This window comes from Marmota marmota, unplaced genomic scaffold (assembly GCF_001458135.2).
Source record: "Marmota marmota marmota unplaced genomic scaffold, marMar, whole genome shotgun sequence".
NCBI classification, from domain to species: Eukaryota; Metazoa; Chordata; class Mammalia; order Rodentia; family Sciuridae; genus Marmota; species Marmota marmota.
The window spans coordinates 58,240,096-58,263,146 of record NW_026000037.1 but is presented as its reverse complement, the minus strand read 5'-3'; the positions used below and the strand labels follow the sequence as shown (position 1 = coordinate 58,263,146).

General features: G+C 33.1%; 1 protein-coding gene across 11 annotated transcripts in view; it reads right to left on the bottom strand.

Moving 5' to 3' along the window:
- Window positions 1-23,051, bottom strand: part of Dync1i2 (dynein cytoplasmic 1 intermediate chain 2) — a 52,426-nt gene that overhangs the window by 7,587 nt on the left and 21,788 nt on the right. For all 11 annotated transcript variants that reach the window (XM_048812476.1, XM_048812475.1, XM_048812480.1 and 8 more), the window contains 9 exons: window positions 22,117-22,232; window positions 11,277-11,372; window positions 10,908-11,070; window positions 10,702-10,801; window positions 9,886-10,011; window positions 8,912-9,058; window positions 8,416-8,529; window positions 7,969-8,102; window positions 6,978-7,122 (listed from right to left, as the gene is read on the bottom strand). In XM_048812476.1, coding sequence (XP_048668433.1) covers window positions 6,978-7,122; window positions 7,969-8,102; window positions 8,416-8,529; window positions 8,912-9,058; window positions 9,886-10,011; window positions 10,702-10,801; window positions 10,908-11,070; window positions 11,277-11,372; window positions 22,117-22,232 — 1,141 coding nt within the window. The remainder of the gene's footprint in view (window positions 1-6,977; window positions 7,123-7,968; window positions 8,103-8,415; window positions 8,530-8,911; window positions 9,059-9,885; window positions 10,012-10,701; window positions 10,802-10,907; window positions 11,071-11,276; window positions 11,373-22,116; window positions 22,233-23,051) is intronic.

The following is a 23,051-nucleotide window of genomic DNA, read 5'->3' as shown; positions in this document are numbered from 1 at the left end:
GGGGGGGGGGGGAGGGAGGGAGGGAGAAAGGGAAGGAGGGAGGGGCAGAAAAAGAAAAAGAGACAAAGACTCAACAGGCACTTCACAAAATGACCAATAAACTCATGGAAGGGTGCTTTAGCACATTAGTGTGACAGTAACACAAAACCACTACTCCATGCAACTATATCCATTGAAATGGTTAAAATGAAACACAAAAAATTGCAAGTGTAGTAAAGGATCTTACTACTGATGGATTATAAACTGGCAAAACAGCTTTGGCAACTTCATGGTAGCTATTAAAACTGAAAGTATGCATATACTCTGATCAAATAATTCCACTTCTAGGTGTATGCCCAATAAAAATGACAATTTATGCCCACTGAACGAAAACCAGAATGCTCATGGCACAACTATTTATAACAGTTCCAAACTGAAATTAACACAAAAACCATCAGCAGAATGAATACATTATGATATATTTATGTAATGGAATAGAGCAAAGAGAATGAACAATCTACAATTATTAACAATATGACTCTCACAAAAATAATGTTTAATAAGAGAAGACAGAGACGAGTGTGTGTACATACTAATTTTTATAAAATACAAAAAAACTATATGAAAATTAGATAAAACATTTATAATAAAAGAAGATTGCTAAATATCTCAGGAAATGATTAGATCAAATATTTCACCTATTGAGTGGACAATTATGCAGAGATAAAAGAAAGATGCATTATACTTGGGTAAACAACACTGCAAATTAAAATCCCAAAAGAATCATTTAAAATGTTTTATTTAAAAGTATATATTTTTTCCCTTACATTTAAAGCACTTCTGCCTAAATGATACAGAGGCAGCAGGGAAAAGTTGAAAATGGACCTACTCACTCATCTCAGGCCTGCCACTAACTAGCTTCAAGACTTTGGAAAAATCACTACATCATTCCAAGCCCCTAATTCCTTATTTATAAAACAAAGGCTTTGTACCTGTGGTTCTGAAGCTTGACTTTAATTGTAACCACCTAGAGGATTTTTAAAAAATTATGCTGTTACTTAGGTCTTCTCCTATTTTTGTTTAACTGGTCTGGGATGCAAGGTGAGCACTGAAAGTTTTAAAAATTGTTCAGGTGATTCTAATATGTAAGACTGAAAACCACTGAATTAGATAATGTCTATAGGTCTCTGAAGCTTTAAAATTTTCACAAATAAACAATTTACAAAACATATTTGCCAAAAGAATGAATCAAAACAAAGAGCTTCTTTGAATGACAGCATTTTAATAGGCAAAAATAGCTCATCCTGGTTCAGTGGTAATAACCACTGTCTAGGGACAAGTCACATTTTTTTCTTTTTTAAAAAAAACATTTACATATTTTTAGTTGTAGTTAGACACAATACCTTTTATTTTATTTATTTATTTTTATGTGGTGCTGAGGATCGAACCCAGGGCCTTGTACGTGCTAGGCGAGCGCTCTACTGCTGAGCCACAACCTCAGACCTACAAGTCATATTTTTTTCTAAGCTCAAGTTATATTCAAGTTTAGAGAGTGCCCCCTAAAATTCATTTCTACCTGGTACCTGTAAATGTTACCTTATTTAGAAATAGATGTAATCTATTTCTAAATATATGTAAATGTAATCAAGTTAAGATGAGATCATGCTGCATAAGGGTGGTCCCTAAATCTAGCATGATTGGTGTCCTTAAAAGAGAACAGTTTAGATGCGCACAGAGGCATGGCAAGACAAATAGGTAGATAACATTTGATGACAGAGGCAGAGATCAGAGTAAAGCAGGTGCAAGCAAGGAATATAAAGGACTGCTAGCCATCACCAGGAGGTAGTAGAGAAGCATAGAACAGATTCTCTCAGAACCTCCCAAAGTAACCAGTCTACCAACACCCTTGTTTTGGAATTCTAGCCTCTTAAACTGTAGAGAAATAATTCCTGTTGTTTCAATCCACCCATGTAATAATTTGTTGTAGCAGTAACAGAAAACTAATGAAGATAATTTTTCAAAACTGGGTAACTGTAGAGTTCTAGTTTAATAACAAAGAGATTCTCTAGAGTAAATACTTGACAATAACAGTAAGGTGCTCCCAAGAAAAGTGGGAAATAAATATGTCCTCAACCTGGATCAGAAGAGAGAAAGATTTCTTTTAAAAGAAATTAGTCTAAGTTCAGAAATAACTTCTTATATAACCCAACGGAAGACAAAGTTTGTGGAATGTGTCTGTTAAAAGCCTAGAAATACAAAGAAGCAGAGTCTTACAGGAAAATGAAGACAGTACCTATTTAAGCATTGTCCAGGAGAGGAGTCTTAGAATTACTACCCCATGGTAAGGCTATCTCTATGTGAAGATGAGTGAATCAAGCTATCATAGCTTGATGCCACTGAATATTCAAATTATAAAACTTCTTTTGTTCTAATTCCTTGCTCACCAAGCAATCTTCTGATTATAATTTGGCTTCCCATGTGGATTGTCTACAGGGAAACAATGAGCTGGTCAAGCCAGCAGGAGTATCTAGATCTTCTGGCAGTTAGGTTTCGCACTGTAAATTAATAAATTAATAAATTGATATTCTCCAATGGATCAGTGTCCTGGGAGCCTGTTCCATTCAGCACTCCTTTGTCTAATCAACTCTAGTAGGATGACAAAACTGAGTTTCTGAATATGCAAAGGAAAGGCTCAAAGGAAAGGCTCAACACTGGCCAGTGCTAAGTTACTGAGGCAAAGGCTGCTAGACAGGGCTAGGTCTGCATCATCAGTCAGCCTTCCCCAAGAAATACCTCAACTTCAGAGCATTTTTTCATTTTACATACTCTATTATGTGCACAGTTGTTTTTAACCCTGTTTTAATGCTAGTATCATCTGAAATTTAAAAAAAGATAAGCTGTTGAAATAAGGAGCGCCTTTGAGACATCAAGGATTGTGAAATTTTTCAAGGTGTATATGGACTATAAAAGTCTTAAATCTACCTATTTTAAGAAACGATCACACTAACAATCTTAACTTTGGCACTTCATGGCAAATATGGTTCTGATGAATGTTTATTCTGAAACTAGAATATACTGCACCTACATTAAAACACCTTGCCCCTCAAATAAATAATTCTTACATTTTAAGAGTAACCTGTAACAAGTATGGTTGAGGGTGATGGAACATTCAGCTAATTTACCAGGCCTACCCCTAATCAAGCTCTTCCACAATCCTTGGTAACCCTGAAGAAGGTTCCACTCCTCATTTACTCTCCCTACCATTTTTCAGACCTGCCAAAAATGCTTCTGCTGTGAATTTTCAAATCTGGTATTTTGAGATGGTAACAGTGATTACCAAATGTATTAGAAGCAATCCTTGATTGGTTTAAACATCACCAATATGTTGAAGAATCTAATTTTGCCTGTCTTGTATTCTAAAAACAGATGAATTTGATGAACCACAACTATTTGACTGAATATAAATTTACTGCCCAGGCAAAGATTAGAAACTAGCACAGAAGTAGATTAAACTAAATTTGAGGCAGTGTCAAACTAGGATTTCCACACATTTTTAGAGGACTTATAGAATGAGAGGAAAAAAAGGAATCTAGTTTTGCTATTGAGGAGGAGCTGGCCCTTAAAATGGATATTAAGGTAAAGTAATATCTAATGATTCATTCTTATACTTTATAGGAACTCAATTCCAAGAGTAAGTATGCACTTTTAAAAAGGAGAGGCAGAGAAGCAAAGTGTTTAAAGTGTGTTAAATTATAAATGTGAACTATTGGTTTAAAAAGCTTAAAATAGAATTTTTTTTCACCCCCAGTAGTAGTAGGGATTGAACCCACTACTGAGCTACATCCCCAGTCATTTTATTTTTTATTTTGAGACAGTCTTGCTAAGTTGTCCAGGCTGGTCTTGAATTTGTAATCCTCCTGCCACAGTCTCCTGAGTGGCTGGGATTATAGCTGTGCACCACCTGGCCCAGCTGGAAAAATGTTTTTGAAAGGAGATTTTAAAACACTGCCTATTATACATTACCATTCATGGTCTATTAACATTGTTTATAACATTATTACAGTATAGGGGCTCCTTCAAGTTTTTCAGTAGTGTAGAAATAAATACCAGCAATAATTAAAGTAGCAAGTGTAAATTCAAGATAAAAATGACAACTCTGGGAGCCATAGAATACCCATAAAAACATCTATTCAATATATTGTTGCTACTTGAATGTGCAAAAAAGAATGTATAACATTTTAGATGGTACTTGGGACCTCAAAAAAGACCCTATTCTATGCTGGTCCATCCTTTGGCCATTAATGTTGGAAGGATGTTGGGGCAGGCATGTATCACAGTTGAACAAATAAAGGAACAATGTCTAGCTTAATTAGCAAGGAAAGATAGTTTATCACCCTTATCTACTGTTGAAATACAGTAAAATACAAGAACAAAAATATCAGTTACCCATCAACTAGCTGTGTAGTATCACAAAACCAAACAACAATATGTCTGCTATCACAGATAAGTTCTGTTCTTGATTAGGCAAGATGAAATATTCATTTCAAATCCTGTTGTTAATGTATATAAAGATGAAAACCTCAAATTTAAAGCCAAAAAGGAGACTAGCAAACTGAAGCCCTGAGATTTAAAAAAATCAACCAATCTACAAATTGATATAAGATTCTTTTCAACTACCAAAAAAGGAAGCTGGCTAAAACCTAACAAGGACATAATATCTCCTGTGACTACACACAGGACTACTAAGGTAAAGGCACATCAGAAATCTAGCCACTTTTATGGCTGTTGAACCTTATAGAGAAATAATTAGCTTCATCTTTCTAATTCTGTATCTTGCTTTGGTTTTACTAGCTAGATTATGCAATTATTTACTAATGGTTATAAGAATCTTCTTCCTCTACCTTTTCCCAACTCAAGAACCTTCCAAGAAAGAAAGAAAATGGTTTATTAAATGCATTTAGATTGGGGCTGGGGTTGTAGCTCAGTGGTAGAGTGCTTGCCTCGCAAGTGTTAAGTACTGGGTTCGTTCCTTAGTACCACATAAAAATAAGTAAGTAAAATAAAGGTATTGTGTCCGTCTACAACTAAAAATTTTTTTTTTTAAATGCATTTAGGCTCTGTCTAATCCCCATTAAGAGGAAAAAGGAACTGAAGATTGGTGCCTGTTACATGCTGTATACCATGTTAAGTACTTTTCTAGATGCTTCCTTATTTAGTTAAGGTAAGTGCTAGCCAGGCGTGGTGGTACATGCCTGTAATCCCAGTGGCAGGAAGATCTCGAGTTCAAAGCCAGCCTCAGCATCTTAGCAAGGCCCTAAGCAAACTCAGGGAGATCCTGTCTCTAAATAAAATATAAAAAAGGAGCTGGATGCAGTAGCGCATACCTGTAATCCCAGCAGCTGGGGAGGCTGAGGCAGGAGGATGGCAAGTTCAAAGCCAGCCTCAGCAACTAAAGGAGCCCTAAGCAACTCAATGAGACCCTGTCTCTGAATGAAATACAAAAAAGGACTGGGGATATAGCTCAGAGGTTAAGCACCCCTGGGTTCAATCCCCAGTAACATATTACTACACACACATATATATATACGTATATATAGAGAAAAAGGAACTGAACATTGGTGCCTATTACATGCTGAAAACCACATTAAACACTTTTCTAGATGCTTCCTTATTAGTTAAGGTAAGGGCTAGACAGGTGTAGTGGCACATGCCTATAATCCTAGAGCAGTAATATCAAGAGTTCAAAGCCAGCCTCAGTATCTTACCAATATCTTACACACACACACACTTAATATATAAATATATAAATAAATAAAAGAGCTAGGGATGTGGCTTCCAGGCTTTAATCCCCAGTACCCCTGCTCCCCCAAAAAAGGTAAGTACTATTTTTATTTGTTAATGTCAAACCTAAAAATTCTCAATTTTAAAAGGCAAGCTTTGAGAGGCAGACAAGCAGAGTTTTCTAACTCATTACATATTAGACTGAAAGAAAGCATCAAGAAAGAACAACAGTGAACAGTGAGTTTATCCCAGATTTCTAATGCAGTACTCAATAGATAAACAGGAGTTCACCATAATAGTGAAGGACATCTTTTAAGGCTATAGGTTTTCTCAAAAAAATTGAATAACCAAAGAAGGACTCTAAACTATCCATGATGAATTATTCAAAAAGTCAACATTTAGGGTAAGGTAGCTGGACAGAAAAAAATAAAGTGTAAAAAATTTTAATTTGTTTAAATAGAATCTGATATGTGGAATATGCAGTTTTACCACCAACAATGCAATAGTGCAGCAAAGGTAAGGTGCTTTTATCGTAAAATGGGATCAAATGAAACTACAAAATGCCTGTCATAGGAGGCACTGTTCCCTACATGAATTTGTCTCGAGACTTTTAACCAGACAGGGCAAGGTTGTATTTATTGGAATTGCTGGTGGACCAGGAAGCACTTTATCACATAAACATGTGTTTCAAATAACTGATGTTTACTAAGACCAAAGCAAACCATTACAGAATGACAACAACAAAAAGGACCCATACCTTTTCACAATGCTTTCTTAATGATTAAGGTTTATTATGTATAGCCTTAGGACTATAGATCCATTTCAGTCTTTTCTCTACTTCCTATCAGCTCTGTGAATCACTATAGCTCTGAATATGCCTCTAAGTTCTCCAAAGAGCAAATGTATAGCTTTTGTGTTGGGCTGAATGACAACTATATGAGGTACCATGTGAGACACCCAGAGGCTTTTCCTCCATTTTCAGTTCATAATAAAACAGTTCTGTGCTTGAAAAACCTGAGGTTGTGGTATATTTGCCAGCATACTTTTAAGAAAACAACAACATCACTCATGCTCTATGTAACTTCTTACCAGGTATGATTTATTAGTAAACAATTCTAAGCTATTTAAAAACTTTCCATCTTTCTTATGTAGTATTAGAGCACCACCTTGTGTCAGAAATCTGACTAAATGAGCAGATATATCTATATTTTAGATACCTTAGTTGTCCAAAGTTTTACTGTCCAGTCAAATGATGAAGTGACAAAAAGATGTGAGAAGTCTACTGCTCCAACAGCTGCATGACAATGGATGCCAGTGATTGGTCCTTGATGTCCCTCAAACATCTCACTAATTCCAGCTTTGCTATTTCATAAAAGTAAAAATGTTAGGGATATCTTTTAAAGCAGTCCACTTATAAAAACATATTATGGTGGGTTTATATATCAGAGCTTGACTTAATTTCCACAAACTTAACTCTGTGCTCATAATGCATCAGAATAACTTACGTTGAGTGTTATCTATCCAGATTTGATAATACTACTAAAGGACTAAGTACATTTTGGAAGCATAAATACCATGCTGTTGACAAGAGAATTCAAAAGTACAATATCTGAGGTGGCAGAATTGAGACAAAGAAATATTATATGTAAGAGAGCCAATCTGGGCTACTTTTAAATCAAAAGCTTTGAAGTGAAGGTGATCTGTATTTGAGATAAAACCCAGACAATTTTTTTTAAGGAAGCAATTGATAAAGGTACAGCTAGACAATTTCAAAACAGATTGAATAGCGGGAAAAGTACTAGTCAATTTAAAATGTGTACATGACATTACTGTATGATTATCAGGAGGATTGAACTAAAGCACAAAGTCCAAATAAATAAAAAAATAGGAAAACAGCTGAAAATCTTATTTATAAATTTGAAAGCCAGTATGTGGCATGTGCATATTGTATTTGTAATTGCTAAATTTCTTCCCTACCACTAACTTCTGTGAGTGCATGCACACACCACAATCCACAAAATCCAGAACACATCACGAATTAGAGATACTTTTTAAAAAGTTAACTTCTAAGTTTATATGCCTGAACTCAACCTGTCACAAATAATGAGTAGTTCTAGGACTAATTTCTACTCAAATAAGGGGCAACCTGTTTCAATGAGATTATTCAAGGGGGATTTTAAATAAGTGCAAATTCCAGTTCAGGTTTACCTGCCATGGCGGCACGCTGTGTACACAGAACCTTCTTCACTCCCAACAACAAAGTTGTTGACATCTCCAACAGGGAAAGACATAGATGTCACAGCTACTGCCTTTGACTGTTTGTGAACCAACTCCATGCTATCCTATATAGGGTGGAAAAAAGAAAAAAAAAAAAAAAGACGTTATTTTGTAAACAGTCAATTTTAAATTTTCAAAGAAAAACTTCTAGTTTTAAATAATTTTAAGAGATATTTAATATATTACTTACATAAACCACAGTTAAAGCAATCATGTTTGAAAATAAAAGATATACACAGCACAGTACTTTTGACACATGCTTAGATTTATAATCTGTTATTATATTATGAAACACTATGAAAAACATATGCTGGGGTATATACACAGTTTAAAAATAATAACATACTTCAAAATTTCAGTTTCGCAAGTTTAACCTACCTGTGGGTGGGAAAGCATGTCCAGACTCCATGAACATATTTTTCCATCAGTGGAGATGCTGATCAGATTGTGAGCATTTTGTGTTCCAACGACATTTACACAATAGACAGGATGCTAAAAACATGAAAAGAAAGTTTTCATGGATTATTTTACTAAAAAAAGAAGCAAAAATTGAAGCTTAATCATAGGTACTCTGTTTCATATCAAAAACTGTAGGTTAATCACAGGTATTCTGTTGTAACTTGAGGTTATTTTTAATGTGAAGTTTGCTGCTGTTCTATTGATTAACAAAAGGTTGTCTCAGAAGAGACATAAGTTCCTGATAAACAGATCTCCCAAAATAAAGAAAAAAGACCTTCATTCTTGGTTGCTATCTGAGAAGCAGTTCATACACCAAAGGAAGCACATTTTGAAACCACTCTGGTAGACATACACTACTACGTAGTTATAGTGAAAGAGCATAGAAGTCTAAGGAAAATAACCTTATTATACTTACTGTGTGTGCAGCAGCTGACAGTGGAGTTCTCTGCACTGGTGTTCTTTTATTGCTACGGTTATCCCAAAGCACAATTTGGCCTGAATATGTACCACCAACAACAAGATTTGGATGAAATTTTGCAAATGTAGCAGACATCACAGCTGACTGCAAGTAGGATTTTTATATTTCAGATTTAAAAGGAAAAAGTTTAATAAGTTATAAAATCAATTTATTATTCAAAATATTTCCATCTGCACTATAGGTATTAGTAGCTATTGAGACAAATTCATTAAAATATTTAGAATATTTTTTGCTTAAAAGTAAAATGTAATGCCTACTATGTAACTATATTTTAAAAGTAATTTATCAAAGAAAGTAAAAAGTTATTTCATTTGATTGCAGTATTAGATAAATGGCCTTGCAACTGACACATGACTGTAATATGACAGAGTGTATTAAGTGTTTGTTTAGGATTATGACATTATTAAAAGATTTTAACTTATGCAACCAGAAAACACTTGCAAATTCTGTCTGTTAAATCCACTTAAAAAATCTGCAGCTGTTTCCTACTTGAACCATATGTTTCTACTTAAAACTATCTAGTTCCAATTCCTCAGGCCATGTATAAGTAATTCAGTGGGCAAACCATCTAATTGTATATTCAGTAAATAAGTTCCTGAGAAACTCCCTATAGAAATACGTTTTATAAAAGATTCCATATATATGATCAATCACAAGAACAGAAAATCATAACTGTAAAGGGCTTTCAGTGTGATTAAACATTATAAGACATGTCAGTAAAGCTACAAAAGCCAGATTATGTTGAACTGAGAAGTCAGTTTTCTGTTAACATCTGTTTGCAAACATAAAGTGGTTTAGTAAATGCCAATCCAATGAAATCATAATGTTGACAAGAACAGAAAAAAAGGCACCTGTCTAAATTCATTAATGAATCCTTAAACTTGTGGAAGACTGTTGAAAGACCATCTTACCTGGCAGTGGAACACATACTCTGGAGTAGTTTTTTTGTATTTCATATTCCATACAAGGGCAACACCATCAGGTTCATGAGGAGCATCTTCATTGTTATTATAGGAAGCCACAAGTAACTCGGGATACTGCTCGTCAGAACCAAGTAGAAAAGAAAGGGAATGCATAATAAGAACTATTTCTTGACTATCCGATTATTCTGAAAAGTACAAATATCTACCACTTCACCAATTAAGAAATCTCTTTCTTATTTGACTATCAGATAATTGTGAAAGTACAAATATCTAATACTTCTAAGAAAGACGTCTCTATATTTATATTAATTGGGATATCAGTACAATTTTATTTATTTTTTGTTTTAGAGATGGGGTTTTGTTAAATTGCCCAGGCTGGCATTGAACTTGTGAGTCCTCCTGCCTCAGCCTCCTGATTAGCTGGAATTACAGGCATGTGCCACTGTGCCTGGCATTAGTACAATTTTAAATTAGTACAGTTAATTATTTAAAATATTTTAATATTAAAAAATTTAATTGAAGTATGTGTTTGTATTTCATACAAAGTATTTTGTGAGTAACTGAAATCAGTAAAGCTAGGTTTTGGCATAAGGTTCTGAATTTCAAATATAAATAATATTTCCATTTCTTTCTTCCAAAGTACTTAAGATGAAATGAATATGGTAACACAGAACCATCATCCATTATTCAATTTTAAATGATACATACTGATTTAATCATACAAAGTTCCTATAACTAAAATAAAACCACATGCTAATTATAATTTAAAAAAACTTAATAATAACCAATTTTGTTATATTTTACCTGAGATGACCAATCCAAACAACTAACAACCCGATGCTTTGACCAACGTTCATCAAAAAATTGCCGGTTTAATGATAGTTTAGCACCTGCTTGAATCTCTCTACAGAAAAAACCAAATCCAAAAAAAGACTGTTATGACTTATGTCATTCTTAATCTTAAAATAATTTACACTGCTGAAGCTGTTGTGTTATCAATTAAACATTACCCTTCTTTGTCTTCCAGATCTCTCCCACTATAGTCAAAGAAGATGTTAATCTGTTCAGAAAGAGCTCTTTCTACAATTCTTGTAGAATGGTCAAAGAAACTTAAAAATTCCTCTGAGTGTAAGATTTGTTGCTTTTCTTCTTCAGTCAGCTCATGAGGCGGAGCTGGAAAATGAATATTTTTTTTAACTATAATTTATGTTAGTCAAATTATGTCAACTCAGTATAACAGGATTCAGGGAATGCCACACATTCTTTTTAAACATTCACCTCTTTTTATTTAGAGCATTTCATTCTATTTTAATTGCTTAAAAAATAATAAATCTTAAGAAGAATAAAAAAAAAATTTAAAGTTAAATTCTTTAAGTTACCTTTACTTTCATTTTCTTCATCTTTTTTTAAAACTTTTTCTTCTTCAGGTTCAATAGGTGGTTTAGGAGTCACTACATCATCATCTTCCTCTTCATCTAAAAAACAGAAAAAAACAAATATTATTTTCATGAAAATAGCTAGTAACTCTGAGGTAGTAATTTCCAAAGGTATCACAACTCCCTAGATAAAAGCAAAAGCAAACCACTGTGCCAAGAATAAGTACAAATAATATGAGCTTTCCCAACACAATCTTAAAGAATTAAGTGGAACCCTCTTGCCTTTTATACATACCTATGTGGTACCGCATCAACAGTCACACTAAATTCTATAGCTACATAAGCGGAAACAAGATATATAAGCATGTAGGACGAATTCCTCATGGAAGTCTCTAAAAGCTTGCAAGCATTTATCATTCCAGACAGAACAACATGCAACTCCTGCATAGTTTTATATAGCATGCTGACACATTAATGCTGTAGAATGAAGAAAATCAAATGTCTAAAATAGCCCACAGAGCTGGCTGCTTACTTGTGATCTAAAACCATCAGTGTCTAATGGGTCTTCATATGGCATAAAGACGGCTTACATTAACTCTCAGGTTGCTATTTGAGAGGCAGATTTTAAAGATAATAGCTACAGGACCACATTTTCTATTCTGTCATTTTAAATGCAAGTCTCATTATCCATCGTTGTATGATGTGGCAATAAGCACTTATAATAATGCTTTCTTTAGTTTTAATAAAAATACATATTAAGATATACGTTTCAAAGACTAAATTACCCAAATCTCACATTCCCAAACCAAGAAGTAACTTAAAATAATTTATTTAAAAATGTTACAGGACATGTAACCTTGTCTACCTTCTCTTTTGCAACAAACTGAGATAGGTTTTTTTATGAAGAAAATCCTTATTTTCATTACTAAGCATGTGTTATCTGTCTATAAAGGGAGGCAGCAGACACCTGCAGCAGAATGTATCTCAAGTAATGAGAGCCTGTTCAACATAGGGACTTCACTTGTTATAGTCATTTCCTTGACCCATGTACAAAATCATCTAAAACACACATACATACAATGTGCACAAAAGAATGGTCAAGGATGGGAACCAGCTGCCAAGTCAAGGTCCCAGCAGCCAGGCCAGCTGACTAGATAGCAACAACCAGATGGCACTGCTGGGATTGTGTCTTTCTGCTATAAGGTGGCAATGGGATGGCATAACATTCTTACGCTTGACTGCCTCCAATCCTGTGTCTCTCCCCAATGGTGAGCCTGTGCAATTACCCGCACTCCAGGAGGCCTACAGACAAGCCTTTACCCTGCAAACAAAATGCAGCTTGTAGGCCACACCAGCTGCCAAACCACACACATAGTGTTAGGCTTAGAGAGCTATGAAAATCTTTCTAACTCTACAGTATAAGCAATAAAAATATAACTGTACCTGTGGAAAGAAAGCTTCAAATGACACTGTATAATGCACACAATGATACAACCTCCAACTTAATCAAAATGATAATGACGTATGCCAATCCTACATTACTTGAAATTGAGCGATTTTTACGTTCTGACAAGTTTACAGAACTAGGATAAATGGCAAGAATGATTTCAATATATGCTCATACTTTTGAACCAAATGGTGAAGGTTAAAATTTTTCCTTTCAAGGGCCTCAATCAGCCACAAAGGAAAACAGTAATCACTGTCTTTTCAGCCAGCCCAACCGCATTTGTCAGCCCTTTCTCCGTCAATGCAGCCAGAGCAATCAACCTGCCAAACATTCAGAATGGAAAAACAATCTGAAAATACAGGGTATAATGCACCTGCCAGTGAAAATGGCCATTTCAAGAAAAGCTAGTGATCTCAGTGACCCTGCTGAGGAGGCGGTGGTGCAAAGGGGAAAGAACACGTAAAAGAATTCTTAGTGATCGCCACTCTCTTGCACATTGACACTTCCTTACAAAGCATGCCAATTACAGCTTTTGTGCTACTTAAAAAAATGAAAGCTTTTTTGGGCAAAATAATCACATAGAGAAACAGAAAGACACTACTCCTTTTTAGATGAATTCTCATATATGACAGATTATTAATCTGAAAACAGTATAACTGCTGGGGATGCTATACTATACTGCTCAAACATTAGGATAAAATTCTGCCATAGTCATCTGCAGGTGTAATGTAATAAAATAATTTAATTACATTTAACTCAAAAGTTGACTTTTAGAAAAGGACATTTACTTCAATTAAATATTCAGTGTGAGAAAAAGTACATTATATATTTTATCTTCTGCTAATTCTGTTAGCTTTCCTAATCAATTTTGTTAACCAGTAGAGTTCTTTGGATATAAATCCTAAAATCAAGGAGAGATTTTGAGTTACTTGGACAGGTCATTCTTAACCACAGTGAATTAAGAGATTTTGAGTTACCTGGACAGGTCATTCTTAAACACTGTGAATTATAAATTACTGCCTCCTACCCACATCTTATTCTCCATCAACTTTGTTGACTTATCTGGCTTCTAAGTACCATTTCCAGTGACAGGTGTCAAATTCCTGTTATAATGCATATGGCCAGTATTTTAGTGCTAAGTGACCTCATAATCTACATATTTAACAAAAAAGGTCTTGTTTACAGACATTCTTTTCCTTTTAGTATTTAAAATGTAGATGAAGTTTGTTAGTGATCTGCATTTGCCTGTTTACAGCAATTGCCATGGGCCACGTGTCCTATAATTATTTTAGTTGTAGTTAAATGAGTATCAACTATTTAAATATATGGTTTCAGATTTTTACTTTAGAATCAATGTATATACTTCCCCTTCTATGTGGATTAAAAGTGAATTCAGAAATTATAATTGGGACTTAAACTCAAGCTTTATTAAAATGATTAAGCTAAATAAATTTCCAGGAAAATAAAAACAGGTATGCTGTTCTGAAAAATTTCAAAATGTCACACTTTTTGTCTAAGCTGAGCTTAAGCAATTATCAACATATATCAAAAACATCTAGCAAAAATGCCTAACTTCGATAACATCAGATTGAAGAATGTTCCTTTGAAACAAGGAACATTCTTATCATAAACTAATAAATAGTGACTAAAAGACTATTAACATGGCCAAAAAATATAGTATTATAGTTCTAAAGATTTTCTTAGCTAGTCTCTTTTACATGATAAACTATAATATATTAAAACTGGAAAAGACTAACAGAGCAAGAAGACTGAAAAATAGGACTGCTATGGCACATCAATTTACTGATGAATATTCATTACAATATGCTAAGTGGTTAACTCCATGGTTTCTCTGACAGGGAACTAAGGTTACAAACTGAGCAGTAAAGAGTGCAGAAAAGTAGCAGTTACTTTTGAAATGACAAATCTCTTGTCAATGAATTCTACAATGAGGCTTAATGAACCAGTGAATTTTTACTTTGGGTTAACATCAAAATTGTGATGTATTTTGGTAAGATGGAAAGAAAAGCTGTTCTGTAAATTAAGCTGCACCTAGAAATAATACCAACCAGTGAAATCCCAGTTGTTGGAATAATCTGTTACAATGGAATAGGTTAATCAAAGTTAAATCATCTATGAAATGGGTGGCTTTTGTTAAAGTGAAGGACGGAGTCTTTGAACAAGTTTTCTCTATATGTCATATTACATTTAAGATAAAATAAGCCATAAACATACTTTTAGTAGTTAAAAACATTATAGCACATTAAAAACGAAATATGTAAGATTAAAAAAAATCCTTAACAAACATGCTAGTTATGAATATATATTCATAACTTATGATTCTTAATATGAAGTAAAAAACAAAGTGCATTGTTGTTTAAGAAATACATTTGCTCTCAATTCACTATGTAGTCTTATTATACTGACATATACTTTTCAGATAATTTAATATCTTATACAGAATTCGTAACTTACAAAATAGTTTGATTATTCATGGTACAAAGAAATTTGATAATCAGTTCTAAAAATTGGGAAATTTGTTGCTTATAAAAATTGATTCACTCTACTGTTATGTATAACTAAAAAGAATAAAAATAAATTTAAAAAATTGATTCAATTGAAAAAATTCAATTTAAAACTTTGCAAACATTTATAAGAACACAAGAGGAAATGCTTCAATTATTAGTTCAAAATATAGGCTATATAGGAATATTTTTTCCTTTTTTATTTTCAGAATAATCTTTTTCTTTGATCAACATAATTTTGAATTACTCAATTTCAATCCATTTTTCCATAATTTCATCTTCTTATACCATAAAAATAACATTCACATTTAAGAGAATCTTCATTGGAACAAAGCTTCATCAATCCTTCTATGGAATCTACTCCTTATTTTAAACATCTAGAATAAGATATAAGGTCACTTGTTATTTCCTTAATAATCTAAATTTTCAACTGGGGAAAAATATATGGCTGGCTTTTTAATGAGGAAGTATTTTGAATATAGATACAATGCTAATCTGGGGAAAAATAAGGAGTAATAGTTTATACCACTTTATTTTAATATGGATTCTCTACGTAACATTTTTTAAATGTAAAATTTGGATTTTATTGTGGAAGTATTGGCATGACACAGATTCTGTTATCTGTGATCCCATCAAATATTACATTTTTCTAAGGCTATAATTATAAACATCCCATTAAAGTCTTTCAATCCAAGATTAAGAACAGATGCCACAATTTTATTATATTCTTACAGAAGGTTCAAACTAATTTATTAAGTATATTATTTCAGAATTTTTATTTAAAAAATCCCTTTTAAATAAAGGCAATACCATCTTAACCAGAAGGCCTACAAATTTGACCTATTTGGGAAATATGAATTCCAGGTATTAAGACCATTTAACAAAATAGTAAGAGTTATTGATATATAATAACTTTATATATATCACAAATACTAATCAACAGCTATTGAGGCAAAGTATATCTAGCCATCAAGCCAATACCAATAGTAAGAAAGTGGAATGAAACAACAAAACATGACATTTCGGGCTGGAGTTGTGGCTCAGTGGTAGAGTGCTCGCTTAGCACATGCAAGGCTCTGGGTTCGATCCTCAGCACCACATACAATAAATAAAATAAAAGTATTGTGTCCAACTACAACTAAAAAATAAATATTAAAAAAACAACAACAACAACAAAAAACCATGGCATTTCACTGGAAATCAATTCCCAGGTTCTGTTACGGCTATATTTTTTTCCTCTCACATTTAACTTAGATTTATCAATTAACTTCCCAGTTCCTCAGTTTTCACAGATGTAAATATAAGCTGATTAAGCAACCTTTAGGGTTTCTTCCTCCTTTAAAAATCCTTTTTCCTAAAAATAACATCAAAAACCCATCCTGAAACAGTAGATAAGAAAAAATAAGGGCATTTTTCCAGAGTTAAAACTTTTAAAAGGGAAAGGGAAGAAAGTAACTTCCTGGAGTATATTTGTGGGCACTACTCTAGCCAGAAACTGTTTGCCTGTGGAGAAGGAAATTGACTGAGGTCACATGGTCCTAGTCAATTTCATTCACAGTAGGTGCTTTAAGACAGCAAAGCACCTCAGTTCAAAAACAGTACTACCATCTTATAGAGTAAACTTGAAAGCAAGAAGATGGCTAGAATGAGAAAAAAGAAAAACAAGGCAGAATGAAAACTGACTTTAAAAAAAACAGGTTCAGCCATTAAAAAGAAAAAAAAAAAAAAGGAAGACAGGTAAGAACTAAGACCAATTTTTACCTTCAATTTGGTAACTCACTACTTCTGTGATGATTACACTGCCTACCTAAATTTACTATTACACTCCAACTATGATTTTTTAAAATATTTTCTCATGGTAAGTGTTTTACTTTTTGTTACATAATTAAAAAAATTTTTTTTGGCAGTGCTGAAGATCAAACCCAGGGCTGCATCCATGTTAGGTAATCACTCGATCACTGAAATACACACCCAGATCTGTTACATAATTCTAAAGTGAGAATCAACTATGCTGAGTTTGAGAGCTACTGTATCAAAGCAATGGGTACATTTAAGCACAAAATGTATACCTTATAGCATTATAATTTCTTTTTTCTTAGGGGTGGGCAGTAGAAGACCAAATTTAGGGCCTTTGTGCAGGCTAGGCAAGCCCTCTACCACTGAACTACATCCCCAGTCTTGCTTTATAAAATCTTAATTTCAAGGTCTTCCTCTTTCTATAACTTCTACAACTTGGCAAAAGAAAGTTCATATAAGAGCCCCAGACATTAAATTAACTGTAATGATATAGAAAGGAAAGAAATAAGTAGTTTCAAAGGCTAAGGATGGTTTCTTAGTATTAGAATACAATTTTCATTCTCATTCACTTATATACCTTAACTTATAACTGAAAAGACTACAAAATCAAAGAAGAAGCTGACTGTGTTATCCCAGTGGCTCGGGAGGCTGAGGATCGCAAGTTCAAAGTCAGCCTCAGCAACAGCGAGGCACTATGCAACTTGGTGAAACCTGTCTCTAAATAAAATACAAAAAAATAGGCCTAGGGATGTGGCTCAGAGGTTGAGTGCCCCTGAGTTCAATCCCCAGTACCCCTTCTCCCCCAGCCAAAAAAAAAAAAATCAAAGAAAAGATAATCTAGTGCTTTTACCTACAGAGAACATAAAATCGATAAATTCAGAATCAATGGATACTTGCTAGATTAGAAATAAGCAAACATGAACTCTTATAAAATCAACATCTAAGTTTAGTCTACGTAAGAAAACTGAAAAAGTAATGGTGCTGAATGGACTTTCCCCTTAGAAACTGGGCTCATGGGCTGAGAATGTGACTCAGTGGTACAGGACTTGCTTAGTGTGTATGAGGCCCTGGGTTCAATCCTCACACCACAAAACAAAAACAACAACAAAACTGGGCTCAGTTTCACCCATCTCATCATTTTCACTTCCTATCAGTGAAGGTAAGAAATATTCTATTCAGCACTGGGGAAGATCAAAGATGCTTATTCACTGCTCTGTCTGAGACTATCACTAAAAATATTATCCTGATGCAGAAATATCAATAAACAAGCTAACCAAACCATGCTCTCCTTTAATGAAGTTTTTTTCAAATTAAAGATTTAAACCAATAAATTAAGCATGTTATGGTCAACATTTTAAAAAAATTAAATATAATAAGAGAAAGGAATGTACTATAGCTGTTTATACTGGATTATAATACAACTTGAAGTAATTACTGTAGTTCACTATCATAAAAGCATAAAAGTTGCTTCTTCATGGCATGAGAAAAAGCATATCTTAGAATCAATCCATTAGACTTGCTTTAGAATCATAGCTACTGGCTAGGTGACACTTGATGAATTACCTCTTTCAGCTTCTTTGAGTGTAAATAAAAACCAACTTCACTTTCAGAGTTTTGATGAAAGGACGAGGGATAACATAAAGTGGCTCATACCATGCCTCATATGTAGTGAGCACTCTTTGCCGTTAATAATTTTCAGTCATCAATTTAAACATTAAGTTTGGAGAACAGTTATAAATGAATAACTTGAATGATTTATTTAAAAGATGCTGACAAGTTCAGTTTTGTTCATGGTATTCAGAGGGATACAGAAAACATAAAGTAACAGCACATGTTTATATCAACCCAGTGATAAATATGTGATACAAACTACTGTGTTGATAAAAACATGGAATTCAAGAAGGCTATAAAGGAGAATCCAATGGTTTCATTTCTGGACAGAAGAGCAAATAACGATTAGTCTACAGTCATATTAAAACCTGAGACAAATCATAGTCTTTATCCAAATTTCATCAATAATTATGTTATAGCATTAATACTCAAAAAAACCTGATTTTTCTAGTAGCTGCTTCCAGAGTAAAAGTATGAAAAGAAACATCCCAAATAGGCAAAATCATTCTCCTGAGTAGGTAACAGCAATTTATTTCTTAAGCAAGTATTTATTGAGTATTTACTACATGCCACACACTATTCAGGTCAAGTATCACAGTAAGGAAGAAATAGTCCCTATGCTCATGGAAAATTTGGCAAAGAAGATGAAGTATAATGATGCTAAAAAGACACCGTGAATAATTTCAAACAGAAAAGAACACAGTTTATCTTGTGCTTGTGGATCATCAGTTTATCTAATAAATGATCTTTTTATTTTTTTAAATTACTTACAAAAATGGAAAAATAATTTTTTTGAAAAATGTCAGTCTTGTATTATGCCAGTTCTATATTAAAATTAATTCGAGGGGGGCTGGGGTTGTAGCTCAGTAGAGCCTTTGCTTGCATGTGTGAGGTACTGGTTCAATCTTCAGCACCACATAAAAACAAATAAATAAAATAAAGGTATTGTGTCTGTGTATAACTAAAAAAAAAAAATTAATTCGAGGGCAATAAATTACATGTTTACATTTTAAAATTATAAGCATCTAAAAATAAGCAATTAAAAATATAAATTCAAGGACACCAAGTTGTATCTATACATACACAAATATATAATTTCTGAAAACATATTCATAAAAAACTGAATGTATTCATTGGAAACAAAATATCAACAATGAATAAATCAAAATTGTACCACACAATTTCCCCTTTACATCACTTCTGTAGTACTTTCTAAATTCTGACTAATAAGTTACTACTATTAGAGTTACTACTATTAGTTACCAAAAAAATTTTTGTTGTTGTTAAATATTTATTTAGTTGTAGATGAACACACAGTATCTTTATTTATTTTTATGTAGTGCAATGGATTGAACCTAGTGCCTCATACATGTGAGGCAAGTACTTTACCACTGAGCTACAGCCTCAGCCCCAGAAAAAATTTTAAAAAACGAAAATCATCCCTTAAATTTAATGTAATTACAGTTATAAGTTATTATCAAAAATACCTTTACAATGCTGAACAATTCAAACATCCAAAAGGCATTTCATAAGTATGATGGTATAACTAAAGATACAATCTTCAAATTTCCCAAAAAAGAAAAAAGGTCTAATCTGTTTTTAAATGAGTCACTGTGCCTTCATTTTGGCAATTTTGCCACTTTCTGAGTTAATACATCTAATAATATAGCTTCAAAAAGACAGACTTAATACTCAAATTAATGGACTAGTTAATAAAATAGTATTTTCTGGAAATTATGGAATCCTGCAGATTTAGTATTCTCCATACTGATAATTCAACCCTTCCTCCCTCCCTCCCTCCCTTCTCCTCCTCCTCCTCCTTCTTTTTTTTTTTTTTAAGTTGCTTATATCTCTAGCATCAATGGCTTTAATTCCTTTTGGGAACAAGGAAAGGAAATGTCCATGGTATTTAAATACATTCCATTTCCATCCTTAGAGGGCAGAAAAAGGAGAGTTATTAAAGTTGTATATGTTAGGAGGCTGAGGCAGGAGAATTGCAGGTTTGAGATCCGCCTCAGCACCTTAGTAGTGAGACCCTGTCTCAAAATCAAAAATAAAAAGGGTCGGGCATGTGACTCAGTGGTAAAGTACCCCTGGATTAAATCCCCAATACCAAAAACAAAACAAAACATATCTGATTATCTACTGTAAAGTCAAAAGGCAAACAGTAATAACTCTAATTTTCTTTTGAGATATACACAATTAAGAAAATTGAATATTTACTTTCCCCATCCCCACTCCCTACCCGTCTTTTTCACTTACCTGTATTTTCTTGGTTTTCTGCAATGAATATTACTTTTGTTTCTCCCTAGTGGAGAAACATGGTAATTTAACTGAAATTTTAAAGATGAATTAATTAAAACATTGATGGTTTCTGGATTTGTTTTTCTGTAATTAAATATGAACATATTTTCCTGGGCAAGTAGAAAAAAAATTTTCTTATGCACAGACTATTGATTATGGGTCCACAATACCTTATCTACAATTCCAAAACTGCAACCAACTTTAAAATCCATTACTGATTTGGTGATGAACCCTGAGATGATCAGAGGTAAAACTATTTCTAATCATTATTTATCTCAGTATATTCATTACCTTTTGCTGCCAAGATACTAATGCTCGAGATTCTGCACAAGTGTTAATGTATGGTATGTATACTTTGCCACTTTTCTAAAATCTGAAAAATTCTGAATTCTAATACATAAATGGCCCCATAGGTTTTTAGGTAAGAGACTGAATGAAGCTGTATTAGAGATCTCATAGAAAGATTTTTTTATGTAAGACATAAATTCATTAGCCTCATTGGTTTTACAAAAATGATTAGCAAGTTACTTTCTGTTTAAATCATTAGCTATTTAAAATTAATTCTCAACTAAAAAATGGCAATTCTTTGTCATTTAAAAACTAAAGGACTCCATATTCAATACAATGTCTATGCATACTTCCTGGAATGACACACAGATTAAAGGCTACTATGTAATATAGTGGAGTCCTTAGATTATAAAAGATGAAGTTTAAGAATGAGGTCTGGATTTGTACATTAATATAAATAATAATGACAGCACATCAGCTTTACAGAAGATAATTTATGACTTCCTTTACTATAAGACACAATCTTTCCTGGGTAAGAATTACACTCAAATGACAGGAATAGAATATTCTTAAAGATTTTCTGCTTCTAAAATGGAGGATCTGCCAATGACAAAATGAGTACGAAAGATTTAAATTTATGTCAACAAAAAAAAACACATACATAGCATATACTGTTAACTTCTAGAATAAGGTTAAAAACTCTAAAAAAACCCCCCAAAGTTATGAATATGGAAGCCATAAAGCATTAGTTCTGTAATGTTTCCCTAATATGCTAAAAAACAAAACAAAAAAATAAGAGAAAGGAAAAAAAAAACCCAAATCCACTTACTTAACTTGTGGTCTTAATGACAATCATATTAAGGATAGTCACCTTCTTTGGGTTGAGCCATAACTGGAGTCTGAGTTTCCTTAGTATATGTGACAATTTCTCGAGGAGGAAAGTCAACTTGCGTAATTTTGGCCATTCCAAGTTTAATAGGTCCTCGTCTAAATTAAATGAATATAAATATTTTTAAATACAACAAATGATAAATTTTAAAAACATCAAACTGTGTTACTTTTGAAAATATGAATTGAACATTTATGTGTATCTGACATTGGAATTTCAATCCATTTTAATCAAGAAATTTTAGATGAACAATAAATTGACTTTCATTTAATAAAAGAATTAGTAGCTAAAACAAAAGATACTTCCGACTCTTTGGGGGTGTTTTTTTTTACTTTAAAAGGCAAATAATTTTATTTTGTAAAGCAAATGTGTGGGTAATAATAGAGTAAGAGAACCAGAATTTCAGAATAAATTGTTGAAAAAGGCTGGTTGCAAGTGATATTTTTAACAGGGATATGATTCTAGATGTTTATGAAGAGTCAGATATATGGATCTCATTCAGACTATGACTGAAAGAAAAGGTTTCTGTTGAAAACCTTTTTCTACTTCCTATATTAGGCATAAATTTGGACTTATACTGTCAATTTAAATTTTAAAACTTTTAAATCTCTACACAATCAGTGTGTCCTTGATACATAATGGTCAAACTAAGATCCAGATATTCTATACCTACCCTAAAGCAACAGATCTTCTGAATGTAATAAAACTAATATAGTCACTTATGTTTTAAATGAAGGAAATACATTATTTTTTGACATGGAAGAAGAGAGTTACAGCTGAAGAAAATGGACCAACAGAAAAATATTTCAGTAGCTATATGGGGGATTTTTATTCGATTATTATATTAGATGTCTAAGACTTCCAAGGAAGTTCTCAATTATGAAGCTATTTTAAAAGGATATCCAACAAAGATATGG